The sequence below is a fragment of the Haliotis cracherodii genome, unplaced genomic scaffold (genome assembly GCF_022045235.1).
Source record: "Haliotis cracherodii isolate W230 unplaced genomic scaffold, xgHalCrac1.p SCAF_1, whole genome shotgun sequence".
Taxonomy (NCBI): Eukaryota; Metazoa; Mollusca; class Gastropoda; order Lepetellida; family Haliotidae; genus Haliotis; species Haliotis cracherodii.
This window is the reverse complement of record NW_027266264.1, coordinates 69,272,418-69,300,206: the sequence shown is the minus strand read 5'-3', so window position 1 is coordinate 69,300,206 and position 27,789 is coordinate 69,272,418. Positions and strand designations below refer to the sequence as shown.

The following is a 27,789-nucleotide window of genomic DNA, read 5'->3' as shown; positions in this document are numbered from 1 at the left end:
CTGCCACGCACACCTGAATATCTGTTCTAACATCTGTGACGCACACCTGAATATCTGTTCTACAACCTGCCACGCACACCTGAATATCTGTTCTAACACGTGTGACGCACACCTGAATATCTGTTCTAAAACCTGTCAAGCACACCTGTACACTAGTATCTGTTTTAGCAAATATTAAGCAAACCTGAATTTTTGTTGCAACAGGCGTCATGCACATCGGCATATATGTTCTAACATTTGCCACGTAACCGGCATATCTGTTCTTATCACATGGCTTGACACACCTGTATATGTGATCTAACACCTGTCACGCAAACCTAGGTGCCTGTACACGTGTTGTAACACCTGTCATGCACACCTGAATATCAGTCCTTACACCTGCAACATAAACCTGCAAATTGTTTTTTTTATATATCCGGTGTTTCTGATATACATTATCTCACATATGACCACGCTATACATCAGTTCTAACGCCTCCCGCATCCTGTTGTCCATCCGTTCTCAAACCATCTCAGTCTCCCACATCCACCATCCGTTTCCGCACCTGGTAACAAACCACTCACACCTTGGTTTTCGAGATGGACAGCGACGCGCATCTCTTATGACACATTAAAGCCTGAAGGAGAGCTTTAGATTCTTTTCTAAAGCGTGGACTACAGAACCCGTAGATGAAGGCGTTGGAGATGCTGTTGAGGAAGTAGGACCTCACGAAGATGTTGTAGAAGATGAGGGCCGCAGTGCTCGCGTCCCCCGGGAAGGATCTCTTGGCCGCCTGGACTCCTTTCAGGACAAGGTGGGGGAGGAAACTCAACACGAACACCATGGTGATGAGGAACAACATGAATGTCGTCTTCCTGCTCCTAGAGTCCTGGGCCCCTTTTTGGAGACGCTTCATGAAAGAGGGCTTCCGGGTGAGACTGAAATCCTTCACATGGGGATCTATGGAAGCTGTGGAATACTCCGACGGGCCTTCGTCATAGGAGGGTCTGTCCATTTCCGGTGCAGGCCTCGGTGATGTTGATGAAGCTGGCATCTTGTCGCTGCCAGACAGACTCCGAGACCGCTGAAGACTTTTGCTCGTGGACACCTTTCTGAATTTCTTCTGCTGGAACACCCTCCTCCCTATGAAGGTGTAGACAACTATCATGGTAACAAAGGATATGATGAATATCAGGGACAGGGATCCTGTGTATATTGCCGGATACTTTGTAACTCGGTACTCATCGTCTGTCGAACACTCAATCCCTTTGATGAGGCGATACTCCGTGTCCACGGACCTCTTGCCGTAGATGGCGATAACGGGCCAAGAGAAGAGAACTGAGAGGAGACAGGCCCCGAGTACGACCTTCCGGGCCCCACTTGTCTGCAGCTGTTGTTTCAAAGGATGACAGATACGCCTGAAGCGGTCGACAGCCACCGCCATCAACGTGAAGCCGGATGCCAGAGAGGTGAATGTGGTACAGAATCGCTCTGCTTTACACAGAGCCACCGCTTCAAACGTGAAGGAAAACCTCAAGTCTACAATTTCCCCGGGCACTGAGATGAGGCAGCTAAGGAGGTCAAAGAACGCCAGCGACACGACGTACGTCCTAGTCGTACTGGGGTTGAACTTTCGGAAGTGGACGTATAAGACCAGACAGTTACCCACCAGGCCAACGATCATCAGTATCCCAAGATACACCATAACCGGAAGTAGCCTTGTTGCCTCCGCATTGCTTAGACCGTCGAGATACTCTGATTTGTCGATGTTTGGATATGGAACACCTGTACTGGTAATTGACACGGATATATTGTCTATAGGCATAAGTGTGGAACTCGGATGCCATATTGTTGAATTGTCTTGCATAACTGGAGTCAGTTCCATGACGATCCTAGCTGTAAAAACAAAATACATATCTATAAGATTTCTGGTAAGTTATAAACATAAATATTAGCGTAAGATGATGGCTGTTTCATAACACATGGCACGCTTAAGGCACTGAATGAGCTGGAACTCTAATCTATACTTTCAATCTACGTCTGTAATAATTAAACGCAGTACTGATACGTATAGTGTGCATATACGTATGTATATTATACTACGCAGAAAATCTACTCGCTGCGATGAATGTTGTATAGTCTCCGGTCCGGAAGTGCGGAAATGACAAGGGTTCTGTCATTGTCCTAAACGTCAGGTCAAGGTCACAGGGGACAGCTCTTTGACCTTGCTAACAATTTGTTTTTTTATGTACCGCGATTTTGTCCTGTCGGCTTTTTCTAACTGCGGGGATGTGATTTTTAGCCTTCTTCCGGTACCATTGCCGTTTCAGATTCCCAATCACCCAAGAACGATGACATTTCGGGTAGTCCGGTTTCCATAACTAGAAATCTCCCCTTGTCATACAAGACATATAACGCTCACCTGTATGCGTTGGACTAACCGCTCTTACACAATTTACAACATCCTCAGACAGTGGGGTGAAGCTATTTGTAGTAGCCATTAGAAGTGAGTGAGAGAGTGAGCTTAACACCGCTTTTAGCAGTATTTTAGTAAAGTGGGGACGGCGTGAGACACCAGACATGGGCTTCACACATTGTACCCATGTGGGGAATCGAACCCGGGCCTTCGGCGTGATGCGATGTATAGTGAATGTTTAAAGAGTATTACAAGCTATCTAACGAAACGTTACTGTTGAATGAGGTTTAGATCCTGTCTCGGGGGCACGGGTGGCCCAGTCGTCTAAGGCGTCGCGATTCGCTGTGCAGAGTTGCGTCCCTTGGGCACGCCAGAAACCCGGTTCACCCCAATTATGTTTCTAGGTTTGTCAGCACCATACCCGTGCTCGTGGGTTTCACCGAAGTGGTAAACGTCTAAAACCTGCATCACTTCGGGCTTTCCTCCCACATTAAGCTGACACGCCGCGATATGACTGGAATACTGTTAAAAGCGGCGTTAAACCCAACTCACTCACTCACTTAGATCCTGTTTCCTGTATGAACATATCCCCAGAGGCGTGGAATGTAATTAGCGGGGACTTTCCACACACTCCTTCCCAATGTAATTGTGCATTATTTGAATACTGGGCCACAAACGTAAACTATGACAATGGCATCCCAAAATATAAGTCTATAGAATTAAAGCTGTTCTGGCCAAGCTTAGATATGCATTTATCTAACTGTGAAATTTGCGCAAAAAATGTTTACAATGTACAAAGAAAACGGGACATTTTGTTCACCACCTGTAATTGAATTGCGTAAGTTTCATGTTGTCCACGTGTAGTTTTATTCACTGACAATTTAACTTATGAGTATATATATTCTATTGCTTTTAGAGACCACCTTCTCATTATAATTTATATGTAAAGTAACTTGTTACATATATCAAAGGAGAAAAGAAGGATTGACTTGTTTGGCAAGGTAACTTACGCAATTCTACAGCTGATAAACAAAATGGGTAATAAATGTTATTCCTTTCTGTTTAAAGTTATTTTGTAGAGAAGTTGTTATTACAAAATAAAGACATGTCAAGAGTGAAAAGGTATTAACATATACGTTCTTGGTGTAAGTGTGTAAGTTACATGGAAACTCTGTCCCAGTACTGAAATACCCTAGAGTTGTATTCTAGATGACTGCCACAGGAAACAGACAGGGTTGCATCGATAAGGACTAAGGGGCGGTCGGGTAGCCTAGTGGTTAAAGTGTTAGCTCGTCACGCCGAAGACCCGGGTTCGATTCCCGACATGGGTACAATGTGTGAAGCCCATTTCTGGTCTCCGCCGTGATATTGCTGGAATATTGCTAAAAGCGGCGTGAAACCGTACTCACTCACTCACTACTCACTCGATAAGGACTAAACTCGGGTGTCAAAGTTAAGTTACATGTGATGACACCGGGTGTAAAAGAAACAAAGTAACGTAGCTACACCGACAACGACACCGACACCGACATGCACACCTATTTCGCGAACACCCGATGTCACAGTACAGTGAATTTCGCGAATCTGTTTCTTCTATGAACATTTTTGTGGACTCTTACAGTATTATTTCCCCCTTCACTAGAAAGCTATTTTTGAACATGACGGACGTTGATGTTAGACTACAGGGAATCTGGATATGTTAGAGATCAACGCTTTGGACCCACCTCGACGTCCGATGTGTATATTCATGGCCTGTTTTATGAGTAACCAGAGGCGCAGTAACTGCGCTATTAAAGGGCAAGTTCACACGGAAATGAACCTTTTGTTCTTGTACTTTTTCCACATTAAAAGTGTTAACATAGAAGTGTCATAGACAAAAATATAAAAACATCATATTTAATTAACATATTTTTTGCACTAAAACGATTTATATTTTTCACATTTACCAAGTGTTCTATTTCCATAACAAAAACACCATGGCTTATGTCCCTTGCAATATGACGTCATTGGTGCCAATTGATAAACATTATGACGTCATCATGCTTTGTTAGAGCCGCTTCACGTGGTGTAGGTACAGTTTTGTGATTCTAGCATCTCAGATGCCAGCCAGAATTGTGTTATGCTGAGTCACCACTGCGCCGCAGTGTGTCGTAGACCATGTTGTTTTACCGCAAACTGGTCCTTGATATCTTTTGCGTTGAGAATAGACAGGGACCCAGTTGAATTGGCACCAATTACGTCATAATCTAAGGGGGATAACTCAGGCCTATTTCGCTCGTAAAACGAAGGCCTCATAACGGCATATCACTTTCACACTATTGTGAGCTTCCTACTTTCACTGTGAAAAAAAATGAGTGTATATTTTCAAACACAGATACTAACTAATTCTAAAATTGCGTTTTGTTTAGAAAAAGAAAGAAAGTGATTTTTGCGTGTACACTTCCCCTTTAACGTTACCTCCCTCCCGAACGACAGCGGATATTTCCGATGCTTCACGTCATGAGTAATAAGTCCCCGTTAGTAAAGTGATGGTCTCAGTGTTTGGGTAGTTTCTGAGTATACACGTGTTGTTTATCAATGGTTAGATGACATCCAGTATCCTTTAGAAACAATGCCGTCGTCCTGTTTTATGATATTGAAGGTTTGTTGAATAAATAGAAATATATATAGATGTAGATGACGGATTTATTCTCCTGATCTCTGATGGATAAACTCGATAGTAATGTATGTGTGTAAATAAACCATTCATTCATTCATTCATTCATATGAATATGAATATGACAGTTATATAAAGATGACAGATGTATAAAGATGGCAGATGTATAAAGATGCCAGATATATATAAAGATGGGAGATATGTAAAGATGCCAGATATATAAAGATGACAGATATATAAAAATGGCAGATATATACAGATGACAGATATATAAAGATGACAGATATATAAAGATGGCAGCTATATAAAGATGACAGATATATACAGATGACAGATATATACAGATGGCAGATATATACAGATGACAGATATATACAGATGACAGATATATACAGATGACAGGTATATAGAGATGACAGATATATACAGATGAAAGATATATACAGATGGCAGATATATACAGATGGCAGATATATATATATATATATATATATATATATATATATATATATATACAGATGGCAGATATATACAGATGGCAGATATATATATATAAAGATGGCAGATATATACAGATGACAGATATATACAGATGGCAGCTATATAAAGATGGCAGATATATACAGATGACAGATATATAAAGATGACAGATATATACAGAAGGCAGATATATATAAAGATGACAGATATATACAGATGACAGATATATACAGATGGCAGATATATACAGATGACAGATATATATATATAAAGATGACAGATATATACAGATGACAGATATATAAAGAGGGCAGATATATACAGATGACAGATATATACAGATGACAGATATATAAAGATGACAGATATATACAGATGACAGATATATACAGGTGACAGATATATACAGATGACAGATATATACAGATGACAGATATATACAGATGGCAGATATATATAAAGATGACAGATATATACAGATGACAGATATATAAAGATGACAGATATATACAGATGACAGATATATAAAGATGACAGATATATACAGATGGCAGATATATACAAATGACAGATATAAATAGATGCCAGATATATAAAGATGCCACATATATAGATGCCAGATATATAAAGATGCCACATATATAGATGCCAGATGGGAACCAATGTTTTAGTACACAAGTAACGTGGCTCCACCTGACGGACGTCACTAAGAACTACTGTAATACCAGAGTACCAGGTGTCGTTTCACAGTGACTCGTCAGTATAGGTTCTTCAACTTTCTATTCTGTTTCTGTCCACTTACATGTGGTTGTTTTTTTTATATGACAGAAATACTAACAAGGATATCCTTTACGCGCTGACATTTATACACATCGATGCACCATTTCCACTCAGGGGTATCTCTTCCTAAACATGAAACATGCACTTTCCCGAAATTTTCATGCACTTTCATTTTAGATTATTGTTAAATTTGTTAGATTCCTTTTAAGTATATGCACTTTTCAGGAAAGGGAAACCATCGGATTTACTCATCGTCCAATATTTACATGCAACATCTGACGTCATAATATAAACCGGGATACGCAGTAAATGCGCCTTTAGCGGGTCGGGGTAGAATTGGTCTTTAGCAATCCATGCTTGCCGTAAAAGGTGACTATGCTTGTCAGAAGAGGCAACTAACGGGATCGGGTGGTCAGGCTCGCTGACATGGTTGATGCATGGATCGATGCTCATGTTGTCAAATCACTGGATTGTCTGGTCCAGACTCGATTATTTACAGACCGCCGCCATATAGCTGGAATATTGCTGAGTGCGGCGTTAAACAACAAACAAACAAACTAGAGCGTTACCTCTGGCACATACACACACTTGACAAACGACAGTGCGCTTTCCCGTTGCTTAATATGATAGGTCCCATCTCCTGTCAATAAAGTGTTGGTATCAGCGTTGTATATGTGTACAAGTAAACACATGACATTGGTGACGAATCAAGCAATGTAATCATGACATTGTGAAATGGTCATCGTTGAACTGAGTGAGTGAGTGAGTTGGGTTTAACGCCGCTTTTAACAATATTCCAGTTATATCGCGGCGTGTCAGCTAAATGTGGAAGGATAGCCCCAAGTGATGCAGGTCTCAGACTTTTACCACTTCGGTGAAACCCACGAGCACGGGTATGGTGCTGACAAACCCAGAAACAGAATCGGGGCGAACCGGGATTCGAACCCACAATCATAGGTTTCTGGCGTGCCCATCGATTGATTTATTATATGTTTACAAACAGACCGCCGGCCAAAAGAAAGCATACAGGACACCGGACGCCGCGCCATGTCGGCGATTACTGACTGGACATTACCGCGTCACCACGTATGGCTCGTTAAACTGGAAACTTGGAGGGCCCTGTTAAACCTTACCACTGGAAGCTATCGCACCGTATGTGTGTTTGTGTTTGTGTGTGTGTGTGTGTGTGTGTGTGTGTGTGTGTGTGTGAAGGGCAATGCTTGTATTTGTTTGTTGTTAAACGCCATATAAAGCAATAGTCCAGCTATATGACGGCGGTCTGTAAATAATCGACTCGGACAAGACAATCCAGTGATTGATATCATGAGCATCGATCCACGCAATTGAGATCGATGACATGTATCAACCAAGTCAGCGAGCCTGTCCACCTGAACGCGGTTAGTAGCCTCTTACGACAAGCATAGTCGCCTTTATGGCAAGCATGGGTTGCTGAAGACCTATTCTACCCCGGCCCTTCATGAGTCCATATCCGTGTAGCTGATCTATTATACTGTTCGCCACTACCGTGAAATGTACAATAATATAATTCAAACATTCTTAAAGTCATTAATTACACACACTTGACAAACGACATACACACACAGTGAGCGAGCGAGTTGGTTTTAACATCGTTGCGAACTTCATGTCAGTTAATCACGGCGCGACGTTGTTGTGGGAGGAAAATGCAACGTAATGCAGGTCGTGGACGTTAACCACTTTGATGAAATTTGTTTATACAGCTCGATTTTTTGTATTGTTTGTTGATTAACGCCGCACTCAACAATATTCCAGCTATATGACGGCGGTCTGTAAATAATCGAGTCTGTACCAGACAATCCAGTGATATCTTGCGCATCGATCCACGCACTTGGGATACGATGACATGCATCAACCAAGACAGCAAGCCTGACCACCCGATCCTGTTAGTCGCCTCTTACGACAAGCAGAGTCGCCCTGTACGGCAAGTATGGGTTACTGAAGACCTATTCTATACCCCGGATCTTCAAGGGTCTATTCAGTTCGAAAATGTCCCAAATATTCCAATGAATGGTTTGAACATATACTAACGGGCAAAAGCAACTGTGGTTTATATAAAGTTCAATAAAAATACCTATATTCAGAAATTAAATATAAATACCTATTCATGAAGATCTCGATTTAAGGTCGTTGTTCACAGTTTGAACGTACATGTTAACACAAGGTGCACAATTTGGATGTGTCGCGTGTTTGTTAGGAGCATGATACTCGTACACCTGTAAATTCTTAATGTGAACAACAGACAATTAATGTTTAGCTCTCAGGTACTCATAAAAAATACTGTGGGTATGCTGTAAACAGGAATGGCGCAAAACAAAAAGTTTTCCAGGCATGTAATGTTCATCGAAACACATCATTATCTCATGACTTGCCACGTCCACGTGTGACGTAACGTCAACAAGACAATCATGTTCGGCTGATACTGCCACATTAATAATAATTCCTGGGTTGAGACCAATTTATGGCAAAATCGTACGCAACCAGTTGAGAGAGCTCAACATCCGGCCCCGACGTCTAGTGGAACGCCCAGTTTTGTTTCCACGTCTCCATCTGACACACCCAGCTTGCTGTAGACAACATCTGAGGTTCAGAAGACAAGACTGGGAAACAATACTGTTCACAGACCGCTGTGTCGGAGCTGGACATCTCTGATGGTCGTGCAAAGGCGTCTAGGATAATACTTTAGCGATGCGTGCGTTGCTCAGTGTCGTTAGTTGGGGGGTGGACGTGTAATGGTATGGGGTGGCATCACAACTCATGGGAAACACATGAGTATAAATGGCAGTTTGAGTGGCGTATACCCCACCGGGACGACATCGTTCGTGGTCATGTTCTACTCTTTGTACAAATGCAGTGATGATAAAATCAGCAATATTTTTTTTTAACTGAGAAAATGACCCCCCCTCCCTCCTTCAGCCTATACTTGTACGGGGGGACTGAAAGGATAGGGAGCTCAAGGTACAGGTGAATACAGGTATTTGTATTGCTCAAAATATCATAACGGTTTCCTTTTTTAACTCAGACTCCATTATTTCCAGGCCACCGCCATATTGAGGGATTATTTATGAGTGTGGTCTCATGAGACACGCAAGATTGAAACAAAACGCCGAAATGGCCTGGTATAGACTAACAGGCTGGTGGGGAACTGCTTGGTCCAATGTCTTGTTTCCGAAGGCCACCTCCCTGGTCTGCTGGATAGAGTGTATGCCCGGACAGTGGTGGTTCGATCCCCGGACGCGTCAGACCAAAAGAAGACTTTAAAAGGCGGTACTCGTCGTTTCCAAGCGCTTGGCATTCATTGCAAAACAGCAGCTGGTATCTCAGTGGGATAGCACTATCAGACCGGCATTAGTACGTACTAATTATTATCTTCAAGAATCATAACATGATGTTGCGCGTGTGTATATGATGGTTATGAGTGATTAATCAGATTTCTTTCAACTTTTTAAATTCTTTTTTTTAAATGATTTAAAACAAATGCATGTACACTGACACTGATTAAAGATAAGAAGATACGGGGTAGAATAGGTCTTCAGCAACCCATGCTTGCCGTAAAAGGCGACTATGCTTGTCGTAAGAGGCGACTAACGGGATCGGAGGGTCAGGCTGGCTCGCTGACCTGGTTGATGCATGTCATCGATCCCAATTGCGTGGATCGATGCTCATGTTGTCAAATCAATGGATTGTCTGGTCCAGACTCGATTATTTACAGACAGCCGTCATATAGCTGGAATATTGCTGAGTGCGGCGTTAAACAACAAACAAACAAACAAACTAGAGCGTTACCTCTAGCACATACACACACTTGACAAACGACAGTGCGCTTTCCCGTTTGCTTGCCGTAAAAGGCGACTATGCTTGTCGTTAGAGGCGACTAACGGGATCGGAGGGTCAGGCTCGCTGACTTGGTCACGCCGAAGACCCGGGTTCGATTCCCGACATGGGTATCATATGTGAAGCTCGACGTGATATTGCTGGAATATTGCTAAATATTGGTAAAACCATACTCACTCACTCACTCTATTGTATGTGGATTTGTTAGGTTGAATATAACATAAATGAAAATGTCGAACAAATTGTTAACATCAAATCCTGAAAAGTAAGTTTCATCATACTTTCCACGCACGTATACATGGCTATAATTTCAATGTATTATTTTATACATTGGAATAAATTAGATATTATATAAAATTATATACCTGCATGATGCCATGTGTATGAACAGCTATTAATTATATTAACACATGTATGTCAATGTGAACTGAACATGTACACTTATACAAACACAAATTAAATAAAACTAGGATTGGAAATAGGTCAGAGAGTGATAAGAAAACTTATTATATAATCAAGAATTCTATAATCATTCATAATGTTGTGTAAATCCTACACTTACCCTCGTTACAAACAAACAAATCCTCCCTCCGCTTCAACAATACCGCTGTAGATAAGCGTAGGGATTGCTCTTTCAGTAAACAGTGTCAGTTCACGTGGTCCATACCAAGGGTTTCCGGGTCAAGAGTTGTATAGCGTTGACTGCAAGACAATGGTCTGCGCATCCTCATTGTGAGTGGTGTTGGTCGGCGCTATCAGATGAACCAGCTTCCGGACCATTCGTGTGGAGTGCTGTGACTCAAAGCTGTGTAACCTTTGAGTCAGGCTAATACATTGGTGATCATTCTTCGCGGGGGGGGGGGGGGGGGGGGGGGGGGGCAGTGCAGAGTGAGTGAGTGAGTGAGTGAGTGAGTGAGTGAGTGAAAACCCACAATGCACGTTCAAGACGTGTAACACTTTGTTGAAACACGCCAGCAGCGATATGGAGCTGACAAACCTAGAAACATTATTGTGTCGAACCGGAATTCGAACCCACGATCCTACGTTTCTGGCGTGCCCAAGGGAGGCAACTCTGCACAGCTATATAACGTCTTTTGGTATGACGTGATCGAACATTCCACTCTCCGGGGAGACGCTCTTTTCCAGTAGACCACGGAGGCGATGTTTGGACAGAATAGTCCCTTCCATGCCTTCTGCCTCCTGCTTACGGTAAAAGCTGACTAAAATGAAGATGTCTGTGTGCTGCTATAGCCTGACATTTTAGATTCAAACCTCAGCGGGAAGGACAGCATCATCAACAATCTAATCTCATCTTAACGGGTCAAGGGAGTTATCTGACTATATAAGTCCAGTTTCCCTACTTGCCGAACTTGGCTGGCATTGTGGAGTTTTATTTTGGCTGGACTGACGAGTCAATGCATAGTCCAATCAAAATCGTCAAACGAAGTCGACTGCCATTCAGATTCCGGTCGCTTGCAGGATTTGCAGAGCTCACGTGATTTGATTCACTTCGCGAAGTAAGACCCGTTTTATTACCATATACATTTTGATTATCGATCAGATCGTCTTGACTGCACCGCCATTTCGTTTGAATCAATTGTAAGTGATATGAGAGGTGGAATCTGATTGGTCAAAAAGAGGTGAGGTGAGGTGAGGTGAGGTGAGGTGTAATTGGGTTTAACGTCGCGTCCAACATTATTGCACTTACATAGCGACGTTTTGTTTAACGCCGCACTCAGCATATTCCAGCTATATAACGGCAGTCTGTAAATAATTGAGTCTGGACCAGACAATCCAGTGATTGACATCATGAGCATCGATCCACGCAATGGGGATACGATGACATATATCAACCACGCCAGCGAGCCTGACCACCAGATCCGTTAGTCGCCTCTTTCAACAAGCATAGTCGCCTTTCACGGCAAGCATGGGTTGCTGAAGACCTATTCTACCCCGGATCTTTACGGGCGAGAACGCTAAAAGCGCAGTTACTGGGTCTCCGGGTGTTAATAACATGACGTCAGATGTTGGATATACATATTGGAAGATGAGTAGATCGGATGGTTTTCCTTCTTAAATTTAACAGGAATCAAACAAGTGTAACAGCGATCTAACATGAAAGTGCGCGAAAAGGTCGGGAAAGTTTCATGATTCCCCACGAGTACATATAGCAACGTGCATGCACGTGCGTGTGTGTGTGGCTGCTTGTACTAGTCCGATTAAAAGTGCTAGCTCACTGAGATACCTGGTGCAGTTTAACATGAATATCCCACTCAGACATAGTATAGTGACTCTGAGCTGACCAGTACTTGGTTTAGCCCCTTAATGCCGAGCGCCAGACAGGGTATGACGCGGCCGGGGATCGAATCCCGGACCTTCCGCTCTCCGGGGGGACGCTCTACCACTAGACCACGGAGGCGGTCTGGTCAAAAGGAGGGACATAACTCGTAATAGCCACTGGTGGGGCTACACTATTCCAGTCTAGTTCGGAAAGGATGGGAACTGCACTTTTAAAGTCAGTTTACGCCCATGCCTCGGGAAGATGCCTGATCTCCTGGCTCATTGTGTGTTATCGTGCTTCAGTCGTGTTAGTCTTTGCTCATGCTGTCAACCACATGCCTGGTTCAGACTCCATAGTGATATGGCTGAAAAATTAGACTGCAGCACAAAACAACAGACTTAACTCCTTGGTTAACATTGACGAATAAAACTGCATGCCTGCATCAGTGTTAAAGGCACTTTTCTCTTAAACATGGTATGAGTTGGCATAATGTTGTTTTGTTTGTTGTTTGACGCGGCACTCAGCAATATTGCAGCTAAGACGGCGGCGACGTCAACATGGCAAGAGTAGTTTGCCACTCTGATAAGCTTCAAACACCTTCACTCACAAACAGATGACAGTGCAGGGACCGGGTTGGATCCCATCCCGCTGCTGGTCCTATAATTAATTGGATCACTCGGACTCCAGACTTACATGCTTCCCCGATGGTTGAGGTGAATTAAGGATTTAACGCTGCGTTCAAGATCACTGCACTTATATGGCGTGCATGTATCTGTGTGTATGTGTGACTGCTTCTACGAGTCCGAGTCCGGACATATGCCAGTTTAAAAGCAGCATGGACACCCCACTCATACCGACTCCGAGCCAACCAGTTCTTGTTTTATCCTCTAAAGCCACACAAGGTTACTAGTAACTCCTTTTATGTTTGTTTGTTGTTTAACGCCACACTCACAATATTCCAGCTATATGATATGACGGTCTTTAAATAATCGAGTCTGGACCAGACAATCCAGTTATTGATATTGTGAACAACAATCCACCCACCTGGGTACAGACACAGCCATCCACTAACTGAGCCTGACAACTCGATCCATCAAGTCGCCTCTTAGGAGGAGCACAGGTTGCTGCCGACCAGTGTGTTTGTACAAGATAGCCAGCCCAACTCCACACATTTGTCCAAGTTAACACAGGCCATTCACCACGTACTGGTTACCAGGCTTCCCGACAAAATAGTTCCCCTCCAATACACATACAACTCAGGTCAATTTTCAGTTTTTATTTCAATATACATGTTAATACAGTTCAACATTCCCTCATATGTTGTTACAATTCATATGTATCTACACTGATTTCTATACAATAAGACCCTGTACCTCTCAACAAGCGGAACTGTTCCATCAACAAGTGTTAGTCAACACAAAGTGTTAGCATGACACACAACAGTATAATGTGATGAACAATGTGTTGTATAGGTGAGAGGTCACTGTATCTACCTCCCTGTCAAACACTGCTCAATCAGAGGGTTATGTGAGGACTAAACTCCATGATCTGGAGCCCATTTCCAGGCCATGTCTTGTGTTGTGTGAGACAATGTCTCAGTTGTGACTGGGTAATCATTAACTCGATAACAACACATCAAACAGCCGAGGTCAAACGTGCCATGTACTTTCCTTCTTGGGATCAATGGCCCTGACTGGTTCCTATCAGTAGAGACTAGGGATGGATGAGCAGCACTGTCACCTGACTACTTCCTGTCAGTCTAGACCTGGGGTGGATCTTCACCACTGTCACCTGACTACTTCCTGTCAGTCTAGACCTGGGGTGGATCTTCACCACTGTCACCTGACTACTTCCTGTCAGTCTAGACCTGGGGTGGATCTTCACCACTGTCACCAGACTACTTCCTGTCAGTCTAGACCTGGGGTGGATCTTCACCACTGTCACCTGACTACTTCCTGTCAGTCTAGACCTGGGGTGGATCTTCACCACTGTCACCTGACTACTTCCTGTCAGTCTAGACCTGGGGTGGATCTTCACCACTGTCACCTGACTACTTCCTGTCAGTCTAGACCTGGGGTGGGCCTTCACCACTGTCACCTGACTACTTCCTGTCAGTCTAGACCTGGGATGGATCTTCACCACTGTCACCTGACTACTTCCTGTCAGTCTAGACCTGGGGTGGATCTTCACCACTGTCACCTGAAAACTTCCTGTCAGTCTAGACCTGGGGTGGGCCTTCACCACTGTCACCTGACTACTTCCCAACAGTCTAGACCTGGGATGGATCTTCACCACTGTCACCTGACTACTTCCCAACAGTCTAGACCTGGGGTGGATCTTCACCACTGTCACCTGACTGCTTCCCAACAGTCTAGACCTGGGGTAGATCAACAGCACTGTCTTACTGATTGATTTTGAAGTTTAAGGCCAGGGGTGGATCAAGAGCTGTTGCCCTTCCTAACAGTCTGGACCAGGGGTGGAACAATACAGGATACAATACACACAAGGCTGCAGTGCAATTATGTATGAATGGTACCTGAATCATATGGGCTGGAAGCCATAAAGAAAAAAATCTAGGTCTAAATAAGCTGAGCTAACTTGGAGAAAGGTGAACTATAGTCCTTGAGCCTGAAATAGAATCACGAAATGAATTGAAGAAGATAGCTGCATGTGTGCCAATACTTATAAAGCGAAACAAGCCCTTCCAAAGATAAGGAATATTACTCACAGTAGTGACAAAAATTGCAAAGTGCAAAGTTTTCAAAATATCCATTTTGCATGCGATAAACATCATCATTGCGCTTTGACCACGTGGCTTCAGTCCAGGCAAGAATCGTCAGTTAGGTGACTGCGAGCAGTTATATTTAGCAGTGAACTTGGTCAATCGTGCTTTAAATACCATATCTGCACATTTTTTATTTCAGTTCCTGCTGGTAATGCACCTCTGCTGAGCCTGGTGCTAAATATAGCCTAAATATAGTGAACACGACTGCCAGATGTACCGGTATTGTAACCATGTGATCAAAACGCAATGATGATGTTTTCAACGGAATGGTTTGTTTTAACTTTGTAAGTATTAGCACACAGGCAAGTATATTCTTTCATTAATCATCATGATATTTATTGATTCTATTTTAAGTGTCAAGGACTACAGCTCTGTATAAACTGAACTACCTCAGAACAAAATTGACTAGCAATTACTTTATCAATTCTTCACGAAAAACTGTTCCTTGTTTCTTATCTGACTCAGTCAATGCAGTCTGTAGAAAATCATAAAAATGCATGGAATATGTGGAGAAACAAACCCTGAAATGAGGTAAGTTTGTCCTATATATTCCAGCAATGTTCACAATTTCCTGTATCAAGATGCCACTGTGATACATCAAACATAGAATGATACACAGGTACCACAATGTTCACAATTTCCTGTATCAAGATGCCACTGTGATACATCAAACATAGAATGATACGCAGGTACCACAATGTTCACAATTTCCTGTATCAAGATGCCACTGTGATACATCAAACATAGAATGATACGCAGGTACCACAATGTTCACAATTTCCTGTATCAAGATGCCACTGTGATACATCAAACATAGAATGATACGCAGGTACCACAATGTTCACAATTTCCTGTATCAAGATGCCACTGTGATACATCAAACATAGAATGATACGCAGGTACCACAATGTTCACAATTTCCTGTATCAAGATGCCACTGTGATACATCAAACATAGAATGATACGCAGGTACCACAATGTTCACAATTTCCTGTATCAAGATGCCACTGTGATACATCAAACATAGAATGATACGCAGGTACCACAATGTTCACAATTTCCTGTATCAAGATGCCACTGTGATACATCAAACATAGAATGATACGCAGGTACCACAATGTTCACAATTTCCTGTATCAAGATGCCACTGTGATACATCAAACATAGAATGATACGCAGGTACCACAATGTTCACAATTTCCTGTATCAAGATGCCACTGTGATACATCAAACATAGAATGATACGCAGGTACCACAATGTTCACAATTTCCTGTATCAAGATGCCACTGTGATACATCAAACATAGAATGATACGCAGGTACCACAATGTCACAATGATACCCTTTGTACCCAAATGATACACTATGTACCACAATGTCTCTTTGATACACTACGTACTACAATGTCATTATGACACACTATACAGTGAAACCCATATAAGAACTCCAGTTCCTCAGGACCATCACAAATATATCCTTTGTTCAAGGTAACAAAATGATTGTATCCCAGGATTGCTGCATTGTTACACCTCAAGTCTAAATAATCTCACTATCAACACATCTGATCAAATGTCTCACAAGATGTCCCACGTCAAAAGGCAAACTTCAAACATTGCTAATGCTGTACCGATTTGTGACTGTAAATGAGAAATGACTCCTAGCTATACGATGGAGTGTTACGTGTGAAAACTGTGCAGAAAACACTGGATAAATGAACAACGGCATAAATCTAACAAACTTGAACATTGCTTAAAACTCACAAAACACAGAATTACAGCAACTCCATGACACTCCACAGTGAATGTTACCTCTAACTGTTTAACATATGTTGTAACAGATTAAGCTGTAGAGTAAATTATACATGTCTCTGTGCCGTGCCGCCAGACGGTGGACACAGGCACCTTACTGTGGAGCCAGACCGTGGACACAGGCACCTCACTGTGGAGCCAGACCGTGGACACAGGCACCTCACTGTGGAGCCAGACCGTGGACACAGGCACCTCACTGTGGAGCCCGACCGTGGACACAGGCACCTCACTGTGGAGCCAGACCGTGGACACAGGCACCTCACTGTGGAGCCAGACCGTGGACACAGGCACCTTACAGGGAGCCAGACTGTGGACACAGGCACCTCACTGTGGAGCCAGACCGTGGACACAGGCACCTCACTGTGGAGCCAGACCGTGGACACAGGCACCTCACTGTGGAGCCAGACTGTGGACACAGGCACCTCACTGTGGAGCCAGACCGTGGACACAGGCACCTCACTGTGGAGCCAGACCGTGGACACAGGCACCTCACTGTGGAGCCAGACTGTAGATAACATAAGCCATGCCGAAGCCTGCTTCTGACAACTTCAAGACAAAGCATATGACAAAACCAGCTGTAATAACCATTTTGTAGTGTAAATGGTACATTCTGACAAAATGAAATGATTAAAAAGGATAGTTAGATGTGGTTATACAGACTTCACTTCAAGTCCAGTCATGCTGTTCTTTGGGATCACATGATTATCAAGTAGAGAAGTCTTTGTGTAGCACCTTACATATTTACACTTGGAAATATATCAACACTGTTAACTGAAATGACCATTTCATTCTTTTGGTTCTTGGGAACCTGCCAAGATGTGTTAAAAGGCTCAAAATATCATTCTTGTCCATCAAACATGGTTCAACCTATGACTGCAGATTGCACATTGCCAATGGTATCATCAATGGGTGTGTCCGAGACGCGAGTCCGACTAGAGCAGTCCGACGCTGCCAGTGAGTGACACCACCAGGCTACTGCAGCCGAAATAATGCCCTGTGATATCAACGACACCATACTTCAACATGTTCATTCTGAATTGATGTGCATGCATCAGGAAAGTTTTAAAATATCTACACGTCCGATGTTCTCTGGTATTGATCAACATTTTACCCTCGAACAACAATATTTATTATATATAACATTTATTAAATCTGAGCATGTACTGATATCACGATTTCTTAAAAGTATGAGTTTTTTCATTGTGACTTGCATTATATACTACTGAAAAAAAGGTTAAGGAAAATTGGGGGTTCCTTACCTTCTTTTGAGTAGAATATCATCCAAAAAGTTACCATGGCACAAAATGTATCACTTGTATCAAATCATGAAGTAAATAGTGATACAATATGTACCACGACTCAATTGAGGAACAAAGTACCATAACTGCTATCATGGCATGATTCATATCATGAACTATGTACCATAATTGAAATAAGATTGTGACTGGGGTGTATCGCTCCAGCCCAACAAGTTACAGGAGTGGGTGATACATCAATTGATACACGATACGGAGAGGGTACAAGGGTCAATAACAATGACACACCTGGTACAGCCTGTCTGACAGACAGCTGTCCTTTCATAATAAATACATACAATTTTGTTCTGAAAATAAGGACCATGATTTATCTCTGTGTAGGATACCACACATACACTTCAGATCAAGCGGGAACTTTCTGATCCAATCAGTTAACATACACTTACAGAGCGTAAGTGGCATGTAAATATGTACATAGATCTTGTAGATATTAATGAAGCAAGATAGAATGATATAAGTAGGGGTGAAACGATACATCAGTGCAGAGTTTTCATGCCACGAAACAATACGTGATACACTTTTTCTTATTCAATACATGATGATACACATGCTAAAATAATTCATTTTGCTTCTTTTCTTTAATCTACATCAAAACATTGAATATTTTCTTATTTACTCACTAACTTCAAACTGTTAGATGCATGAAAATTCATAAACCTCCTTGGAAATATTTAGTTTCCCACGCGACTGGATGTGAATATGCATATCGCATTCTGTATTATATCATGACATTGCTTTTGCTTTATCATGTCACCCCCAGATAAATGTTAGGCAACACTTTATTTCACTTGCTTAACGGTGCCACAAACTAAATTTGGTCAAAATGGACAAAAAAATATCTATTTACATAACAAATGCCCACTTTTATTAAATTTGCATCAATGTTTAATAAACAAACGAATAAATAAGATTTTTCGTGTAAGAGGCTCTTTTTTTTAATACCAACCTACTTCTTGTGGATGAGAAAAATTAAAAACTAATCTGAATTTTTGCTTTTTTAATTTTTAAATTTTGGGGGGCCTACTACAAAAAAATCCTGAAAGCAAGTAAAAAAAATTAATCTGTGTCGATCACAAATTGTATGAAATTACAAGATTTTTCTGAATACGAGTCAGTAATAATATAATGACTAAGAGTGTCTTTGAGATTCGGAGCTCTTTAATAATTCATACAGTGTGATCTTACTCACTGGGTCTATACCGATGTGCTGTGAATAGGATGAGACCCCAGTACTGGACACTATAAGTACTGGGAGGTCACTCTGGGTTGGACTTACAGACATTGCTATATTGTCTTGTTTGTATCCAAATGCTGACATCATGAAGATCAGACGGAATCTACATGATGAGAATATAGAGGTAAAAGGGACTACTTGGAAAACGGGAAAAATAATTTCCTGTCATGATTTGAGGAAGTACCATGGTCTGGTGACACTTATCTCAATCTGTGTAGAAACTGACATTGGTGTATTGGTGTTTCTGAATAAGGAAGACTTCAGAGGCAGCACTGCTTGTCATGTGTGAAGTCAGTGCAATCTACAAACATGATAGTTACTATTTCGCATACACTTGCGACAAGTAAAATGCCAATTCACCAATACATCCGATTCCAAAGATAAAGTTAGGGCTACAACTACGAAGGTAAATAGAGAAACCACTGTAAACAAAGATATGATAAAGAGTTCAGTTTATCAGATCAAAAAGTTCCCATTGCTATGTACATTGCCAGTCACACATTTCCCAGAGATACTTATTCGATATGACAGTGAGTTAGATGACCTGTTGCCTCTTCTTCTTGGCATCAATAGCTTCTAATATAGGCTGTCGTTTAGCCTGGTAGCGAGCACGGAGCTCGTCAATTTCTCTCTCCATCTCAGGGTCAAGGTCAGCGAGGCGGGCTTCCAGCTCTTCATATGCCAGGTTCCGTAGCTGTAATAGACATTCAGCAAATCTCACATCATTTCAAATATATCTTCTGCCTCGTCTTGATGGTCAGAAAGATTACATTGTTATTTCACTGTTCTAAAAATAATAATAATCAGTTGCCGTATCAGCAATTGGAATGTAAGAAGAACACAAAGTGCTTGTCTTGACAGACGCCTGTTGGCTTCTCATGTTGTATAACGCTACAATCATATTCCAGCCATGCGACAGTAGCCTGTAAATACTCAAGTCTGGACCAGACAAGCCAGTGGTTGATATTGCGACAACGATTTTTCATCAAGAAAGCCTACTCACAAACTCAAAGTCTCCATCCATGAATGATCTCTGGAAGTGGTGTGGTGGGGTAATCTGTTTTGGCTGGGCGGGTTGTAGGTGAGGTTGTGGGGCAGACGTCGGCTGCGGGGTGGAGCGCTGTCTCTCCTCTTGCTCCTTCCTTTCAAAATGGTCAAGATACGCTGGACGGTACTTCTCCTTCCCCGCAGTTGCTGTATCATGTCCTGGGGATAGACACAGACCGTCATGATCACGACAGGGGATTGTTACAATTATGTCAGTAGAAGGTCTCAATCATGTCAGTAGACCGTCATGATCACGACAGGGGATTGTTACAATTATGTCAGTAGAAGGTCTCAATCATGTCAGTAGACCGTCATGATCAGGTCAGGGGATTGTTACAATTATGTCAGTAGACAGTCTCAATCATGTCAGAAGACCGTCATGATCAGGTCAGGGGATTGTTACAATTATGTCAGTAGACGGTCTCAATCATGTCAGTAGACCGTCATGATCATGTCAGGGGATTGTTACAATTATGTCAGTAGATGGTCTCAATCATGTCAGTAGACCGTCATGATCATGTCAGGGGATTGTTACAATTATGTCAGTAGGCAGTCTCAATCATGTTACATAAGTCACAATCATGTCTGTAGACAGTAGTCACTGTCAAAATGCAACTTCTTTCTCTTACTCTTCATTGTTCCATCGTCATCCTCAGTATCTTCGTTGATGACCATGGTGCCGAGCTCCGACTGTAACGTGTTGGCCTCGCTGTTGACGACCACCGTGCCGCTGTTGCTTCCGGGAACCAGTGTGTCTATAAAATACAACACAATACCTTCCACTATGTGGCACTGTGGGAAGTGTCTTTGGCCTTGTCCCTTCATATACCATGGTGACTGTTGTGATATAGCTACATATTGCCTTTGTGGTGTTAAACATCATGTGGTGTAATACATATCACATGGGATGGGACTACACACACATGTGAGGTGAAGTAGCTATAATGTTGAGTTCAGGATTATTTCACCCATATTGCCATGTACATGCACAAATGTGGCTGCTTGTATTACTCCAGACTTTTGCTGATGTTAAAACAGTTATATTGCTAGCCCTAGTTTTATTTCCGTAATGCCACATGTCTGGCAGGGTAACAAGAGGTACCATCTCCTAACGTCTCTAGGTATGACACAGCCTTTGTTTAACAGGCAGATGCTCTATCCTCTACACCATGAGGGTGGATGATTTGTCTCCTCACAATGACAGGAGGATATTTTTGATATCTTATCCTCTTTTAAGGGAGATTCAAGCAATGTCAATCTTGAAAAACAAATAGTCATTGCTCTAGAATAAGGCAAATCTGAAGCCTTTACAATGTCAATCCAGCTCTCAATGGCTACTCCCTAATAAACACATTTATACCAATCCTCCTTGAATGTATAAATATTGAACTAGAGTGAGTGAGTGAGTGAGTTGGGTTTAACGCCGCTTTTAACAGTATTCCAGTTATATCACGGCGTGTCAGCTTAATGTGGGAGGAAAGCCCGAAGTGATGCAGGTCTCAGACGTTTACCACTTCGGTGAAACCCACGAGCACGACGTGTATGTGCTGACAAACCTGTAAACATAATCGGGGCGAACCGGGATTCGAACCCACAATCATAGGTTTCTGGCGTGCCCAAGGGACGCAACTCTGCACAGCGAATCACGGCCACCCGTGCCCCCCTATTGAACTAGAAGTAGTTAACACAAGAAAGTTTGTCAGTTTGACATTCTCATTGATGATATCCGTTATTATGGTCATAAACTTATGATGACTAACGCAGCCTCTAGAATCAGATGTCTGAGCCAAGATCTTTCATTCCCACTGACACTTTTACGTAACAAGTGTAATGTTTGAGATAACACTCTCTAGCAAAGTACAAATTCTAGTTCTTTTTTGGGTTGAGTCCCATCCAGGATTCGAACACACACTCTGAGAATGAGGCCCTTATCGCAAGCACACAAAGGCAGTATTCTAAGCCCCAACAATACTAGAATTTGTACTTAACTTTGAAAGTGCTATCCCAGATATGACATTTGTTACATATGACCACCTTCTAAACAAGGCATTGTGTATTCTCAGACACTATACGACAAGCTTAGCGCCAACAGATTTCATGAATAAGCTGCCTGCTACTGAATAACATGTCACTGTACCAGTTTCCCTCTGTGCCTTCATGGTTCCATCGACATCCTCAGTCTTCTTCACCATCGTCCCATCTGTTTCATCCTCATCCCCCTGGAAAGCACAAGCCACACAGTCACATGTAGACAGCTCTACACAGTCACACGTAGACAACTCTACACAGTCACATGTAGACAGCTCTACACAGTCACACGTAGACAGCTCTACACAGTCACACGTAGACAGCTCTACACAGTCACACGTAGACAGCTCTACACAGTCACACGTAGACAGCTCTACACAGTCACACGTAGACAGCTCTACACAGTCACGCGTAGACAGCTCTACACAGTCACGCGTAGACAGCTCTACACAGTCACACGTAGACAACTCTACACAGTCACATGTAGACAGCTCTACACAGTCACATATAGACAGCTCCACACAGTCACATGTAGACAGCTCCACACAGTCACATGTAGACAGCTCCACACACTGTCACATGTAGACAGCTCTACACAGTCACACGTAGACAGCTCTACACAGTCACACGTAGACAACTCTACACAGCCACATGTAGACAGCTCTACACAGCCACATGTAGACAGCTCTACACAGTCATATGTAGACAGCTCTACACAGTCACATGTAGACAACTCTACACAGTCACATGTAGACAGCTCTACACAGCCACATGTAGACAGCTCTACACAGCCACATGTAGACAGCTCTACACAGTCACATCTAGACAGCTCTACACAGTCACATATAGACAGCTCCACACACAGTCACATGTAGACAGCTCCACTGACAGCCACATGTAGACAGCTCTATACAGTCACATGTAGACAGCTCTACACAGTCACATGTAGACAGTGAGTGAGTGAGTGAATATTGCTTAACGCCGCATCAGCAATTTTGCAGCTATTCGCGGCAACATGTAGACAGCTCTACACAGTCACATGTAGACAGTTCTACAGTCACATCTAGACAGCTCTATACAGTCACATGTAGACAGCTCTACAGTCACATGTGGACAGCTCTACACAGCCACATGTAGACAGCTCTACACAGTCACATGTAGACAGCTCTACACAGTCACATGTAGACAGCTCTACACAGCCACATGTAGACAGCTCTACACAGCCACATGTAGACAGCTCTACACAGTCACATCTAGACAGCTCTACACAGTCACATATAGACAGCTCCACACACAGTCACATGTAGACAGCTCCACTGACAGCCACATGTAGACAGCTCTATACAGTCACATGTAGACAGCTCTACACAGTCACATGTAGACAGTGAGTGAGTGAGTGAATATTGCTTAACGCCGCATCAGCAATTTTGCAGCTATTCGCGGCGACATGTAGACAGCTCTACACAGTCACATGTAGACAGTTCTACAGTCACATCTAGACAGCTCTATACAGTCACATGTAGACAGCTCTACACAGCCACATGTAGACAGCTCTACACAGTCACATGTAGACAGCTCTACACAGTCACATGTAGACAGCTCTACACAGCCACATGTAGACAGCTCTACACAGCCACATGTAGACAGCTCTACACAGTCACATCTAGACAGCTATACACAGTCACATATAGACAGCTCCACACACAGTCACATGTGGACAGCTCCACTGACAGCCACATGTAGACAGCTCTATACAGTCACATGTAGACAGCTCTACACAGTCACATGTAGACAGTGAGTGAGTGAGTGAATATTGCTTAACGCCGCATCAGCAATTTTGCAGCTATTCGCGGCGACATGTAGACAGCTCTACACAGTCACATGTAGACAGTTCTACAGTCACATCTAGACAGCTCTATACAGTCACATGTAGACAGCTCTACAGTCACATGTAGACAGCTCTACACAGCCACATGTAGACAGCTCTACACAGTCACATGTAGACAGCTCTACACAGTCACATGTAGACAACTCTACACAGCCACATGTAGACAGCTCTACAGTCACATCTAGACAGCTATACACAGTCACATCTAGACAGCTCCACACACAGTCACATGTAGACAGCTCCACACAGCTCTACAAGGAGTTACAGCAGTGACACAACAGCAGCAAAACATAATACCACCAAGGGAGGTAACCCAGATTTATATGAATTTACCTCCCTTTTATTCAACCCATTCTGTGAAAGGGCTACAGTGTGTTTGTGTTGTGGTGCTCCGTCAGATTTTTAATGATTTTTCATGTCCTGTAGTTGATGTCTGTCTGTAGTGTTAAATACCTAAGGCTAATTGTCCAGATATAAGTGAAGCAACTGTGTAATAAATAACCTCTACAGAAGAATATTACTGTAGATTGGTTTGACCGTACTGCTGAGTACAGGAAAGGTGAATTGGCTATAGATTAACTGGTGACCTGAGCCCTGGCCTTATGTGCAAACAAACACTCTATTTGTCAGACTTATTCTTCACTACATTTCTCACAGGATCTCTGTTCATAGGTGGGTGGGTGTTTGAGCAAACAAGAATACTGCAGTCAGCAATATTCCAGCTACATCATCATCAGACAATAGTGAGTGTTTATGGTTTCACGCTGCTGATAGCAATATTTCAGCAATATCACAGCAGGGGACAACAGAAATGGGCTTCATTGTGCCCATGTAGGGAATCGAACCCAGGTCTTCAGCAAGACGAGCGATCGCCTTAACCACTAGGCTACCCCACCGCCCCTAATCAGACAATAAAGCAACAAAACAAAATGAGTATATGTAATATTTACATCTGTAACAATATGGTGGGGTTGTTAAGGCACATCTCCTGATACTATGGGTGCAATACAATTTGTATCTCGATACAGTACTTATATTTCATAAGTTCATATTCTTTCTTTTTGTAGGTGAATAAAACCCTGTAATCATTTGTTTTTAAACTTCAGAGATCAAGATGGGATAATGTAGGGCAGAAACGTATAGACAGAGGGCACTGTGAATGTTATGCTTCCATAGCCAACCTGGAAATACTAGAGAATCTGTGTAAGCTGGATGTGAAGTTATTATTCACATGTTTTTACAACAATATAACTTGTAATGAAATTTATCGCATGTATAACGACACATGGGTTGTATTGTATCACGGGCCTGTACAGAACTGTATCACTGTATCGTTATACCACCAGTAACATAAAAATGAGAAAGCTAAATAGAGGTTGGTAGGAAAGACCGAGGAATTTGTGCCCAAACCTTTTGAAAGTTAAATTAAAAGTGGATTCCATGGAACATGTTGAGTTAATAACTGCATAATATCTTCATAATCGGCTGAGACACTGCTGGAATATCCTGGGGAATCCCAATATTAGACAACGGTAATCATGAGCTGGACTTACTGAATCCTCCCCATTGAGCGTCACCATGGAATGAGCATCCTGTATCTCCTTGGCTTCCTGAATCATCTTCTGTAGAACCTCACAAGACTTGGACTGCTTGATGAAATCATGCTGAAACAAGGCCGGTTGTAGGAGAATAGTACCACATGAAGAACTCATTACCGAAATACAGTGAATGTCATCAATAATACTCAAACAAGGCAGGTTGTAGGACAATTTCATCATCGAAATAAAGTGACGTAATCAATAATACGAAGCAATGCTCCATAAGTAGCCATAATCTAAAACACACTACTTTGGAGAAGACCAGACAAAGGGAGGTAATCTGTCACATACCTGTAAGAGTTCTGATGCTGTGATTCTGGTTTCAGGGTTTTTCACGAGACACTTTGAGACAAAGTCAATAAACTCGGGGGACCACTTGTCTGGGTTCCTGAACGATGGGGGAGGTTTGGTGGGTATCATGAAGATCGCCTGAAATGAACACCACTCTTCATATACCTGCATTCATTTCCTGGCACATCACCATCACAATAGAAGCAGTGTATACTAAGCACAGATGAACACTTGTTACCCTAAGCCCTTAAAAGTAGAAAAACAGTGGAATAAACAACTACACTTTGGACTTCACATGTCTTCAGAGTCATGAATGCATCACCTACATCAAGTGACCAACAAGAGCTGCAGTGAATAACTGCAATATTGCTGTTTCGGCTTGAAGCAATAATCTCTCACTCATCAACAAGAACATGAACTTGTGCCAAGTGAGTGAGTGAGTGAGTGAGTTGGGTTTAACGCCGCTTTTAACATTATTTCAGTTATTTCACGGCGTGTCAGCTTAATGTGGGAGGAAAGCCTGAAGTGATGCAGGTCTTAGACGTTTACCACTTCGGTGAAACCCACGAGCACTGGTATGGTGCTGACAAACCTAGAAACATAATTGGGGCGAACCGGGATTCAAACCCACAATCATAGGTTTCCGGCGTGCCCAAGGGACGCAACTCTGCACAGCGAATCGTGGCGCCTTAGACGACTGGGCCACCCGTGCCCCCCAACTTGTGCCAAGCTCAACACAGTTGTGAAAATGACACACTGTCAGCCTGTGCCCAAATCCATTGAGTCTACTCGAGCATGGGCATCATTTTCAGTGGAATTTAGTGGTATCACGTGGACAATCATTAGCTGAGATTACTAGACCAAACAAATGTTTTACTAGACTCAGGCTTCGGATTAGTGGCTAAATACACAGACTGCACTCCAGCTGCACCATTGTTTACACGTGACCAGCACGACCGACAGGTGATCTCCAGACTTGCTTACCCTCATTGGGTGAATATCTCCATATGGGGGCTTCCCCTCAGCCATCTCCAGGGCAGTGATCCCTGAAAACATCCACACAGACATGCAGCTTGTAACACTACCTTTCCCATTTTAACCACATAAAACCACACACTGCATTCCGTTGGTCAAAGAACCATTACCACCATGATGAATATTGGAAGCCAGCTGTATTTTCACACAATTTAAGGTTTGAGAAAAGAAGAAACAATTCTTCAGAACCTGTGAACAGGTAATTTATCACGTGATATTTTCCTTTGCATTTACCTGATAATATGACATCTCTATTTCAGACAAACCGTCACAAAAAGAAACTTCCACTTCATCGAA

At 42.6% G+C, this 27,789-nt stretch overlaps 2 protein-coding genes across 4 annotated transcripts in view; both read right to left on the bottom strand.

The window, feature by feature from the left end:
• Positions 1-488: 488 nt before the first annotated feature.
• Positions 489-10,826, bottom strand: LOC139465024 (orexin/Hypocretin receptor type 1-like). The gene is made up of 2 exons (XM_071246738.1): positions 10,744-10,826; positions 489-1,875 (listed from the first exon to the last, which is right to left on the bottom strand). Exon 2 carries the CDS (start codon positions 1,862-1,864, stop codon positions 560-562), a length of 1,305 nt encoding a protein of 434 aa, XP_071102839.1. The 5' UTR covers positions 1,865-1,875; positions 10,744-10,826; the 3' UTR covers positions 489-559.
• Positions 10,827-13,723: 2,897 nt separating this feature from the next.
• The window catches only part of LOC139464879 (serine/threonine-protein kinase 3-like), a 29,058-nt gene continuing 14,992 nt past the window's right edge, over positions 13,724-27,789 (bottom strand). For 2 of the 3 annotated variants that reach the window (XM_071246614.1, XM_071246486.1), the window contains exons 7-13: positions 27,442-27,503; positions 26,458-26,595; positions 26,122-26,232; positions 22,790-22,871; positions 21,282-21,407; positions 20,609-20,811; positions 13,724-20,299 (exon numbers count right to left, since the gene is read on the bottom strand). In XM_071246614.1, coding sequence (XP_071102715.1) covers positions 20,141-20,299; positions 20,609-20,811; positions 21,282-21,407; positions 22,790-22,871; positions 26,122-26,232; positions 26,458-26,595; positions 27,442-27,503 — 881 coding nt within the window. In that variant the 3' untranslated portion in view covers positions 13,724-20,140. The remainder of the gene's footprint in view (positions 20,300-20,608; positions 20,812-21,281; positions 21,408-22,789; positions 22,872-26,121; positions 26,233-26,457; positions 26,596-27,441; positions 27,504-27,789) is intronic. The other variant, XR_011653135.1, reaches the window with a different exon arrangement.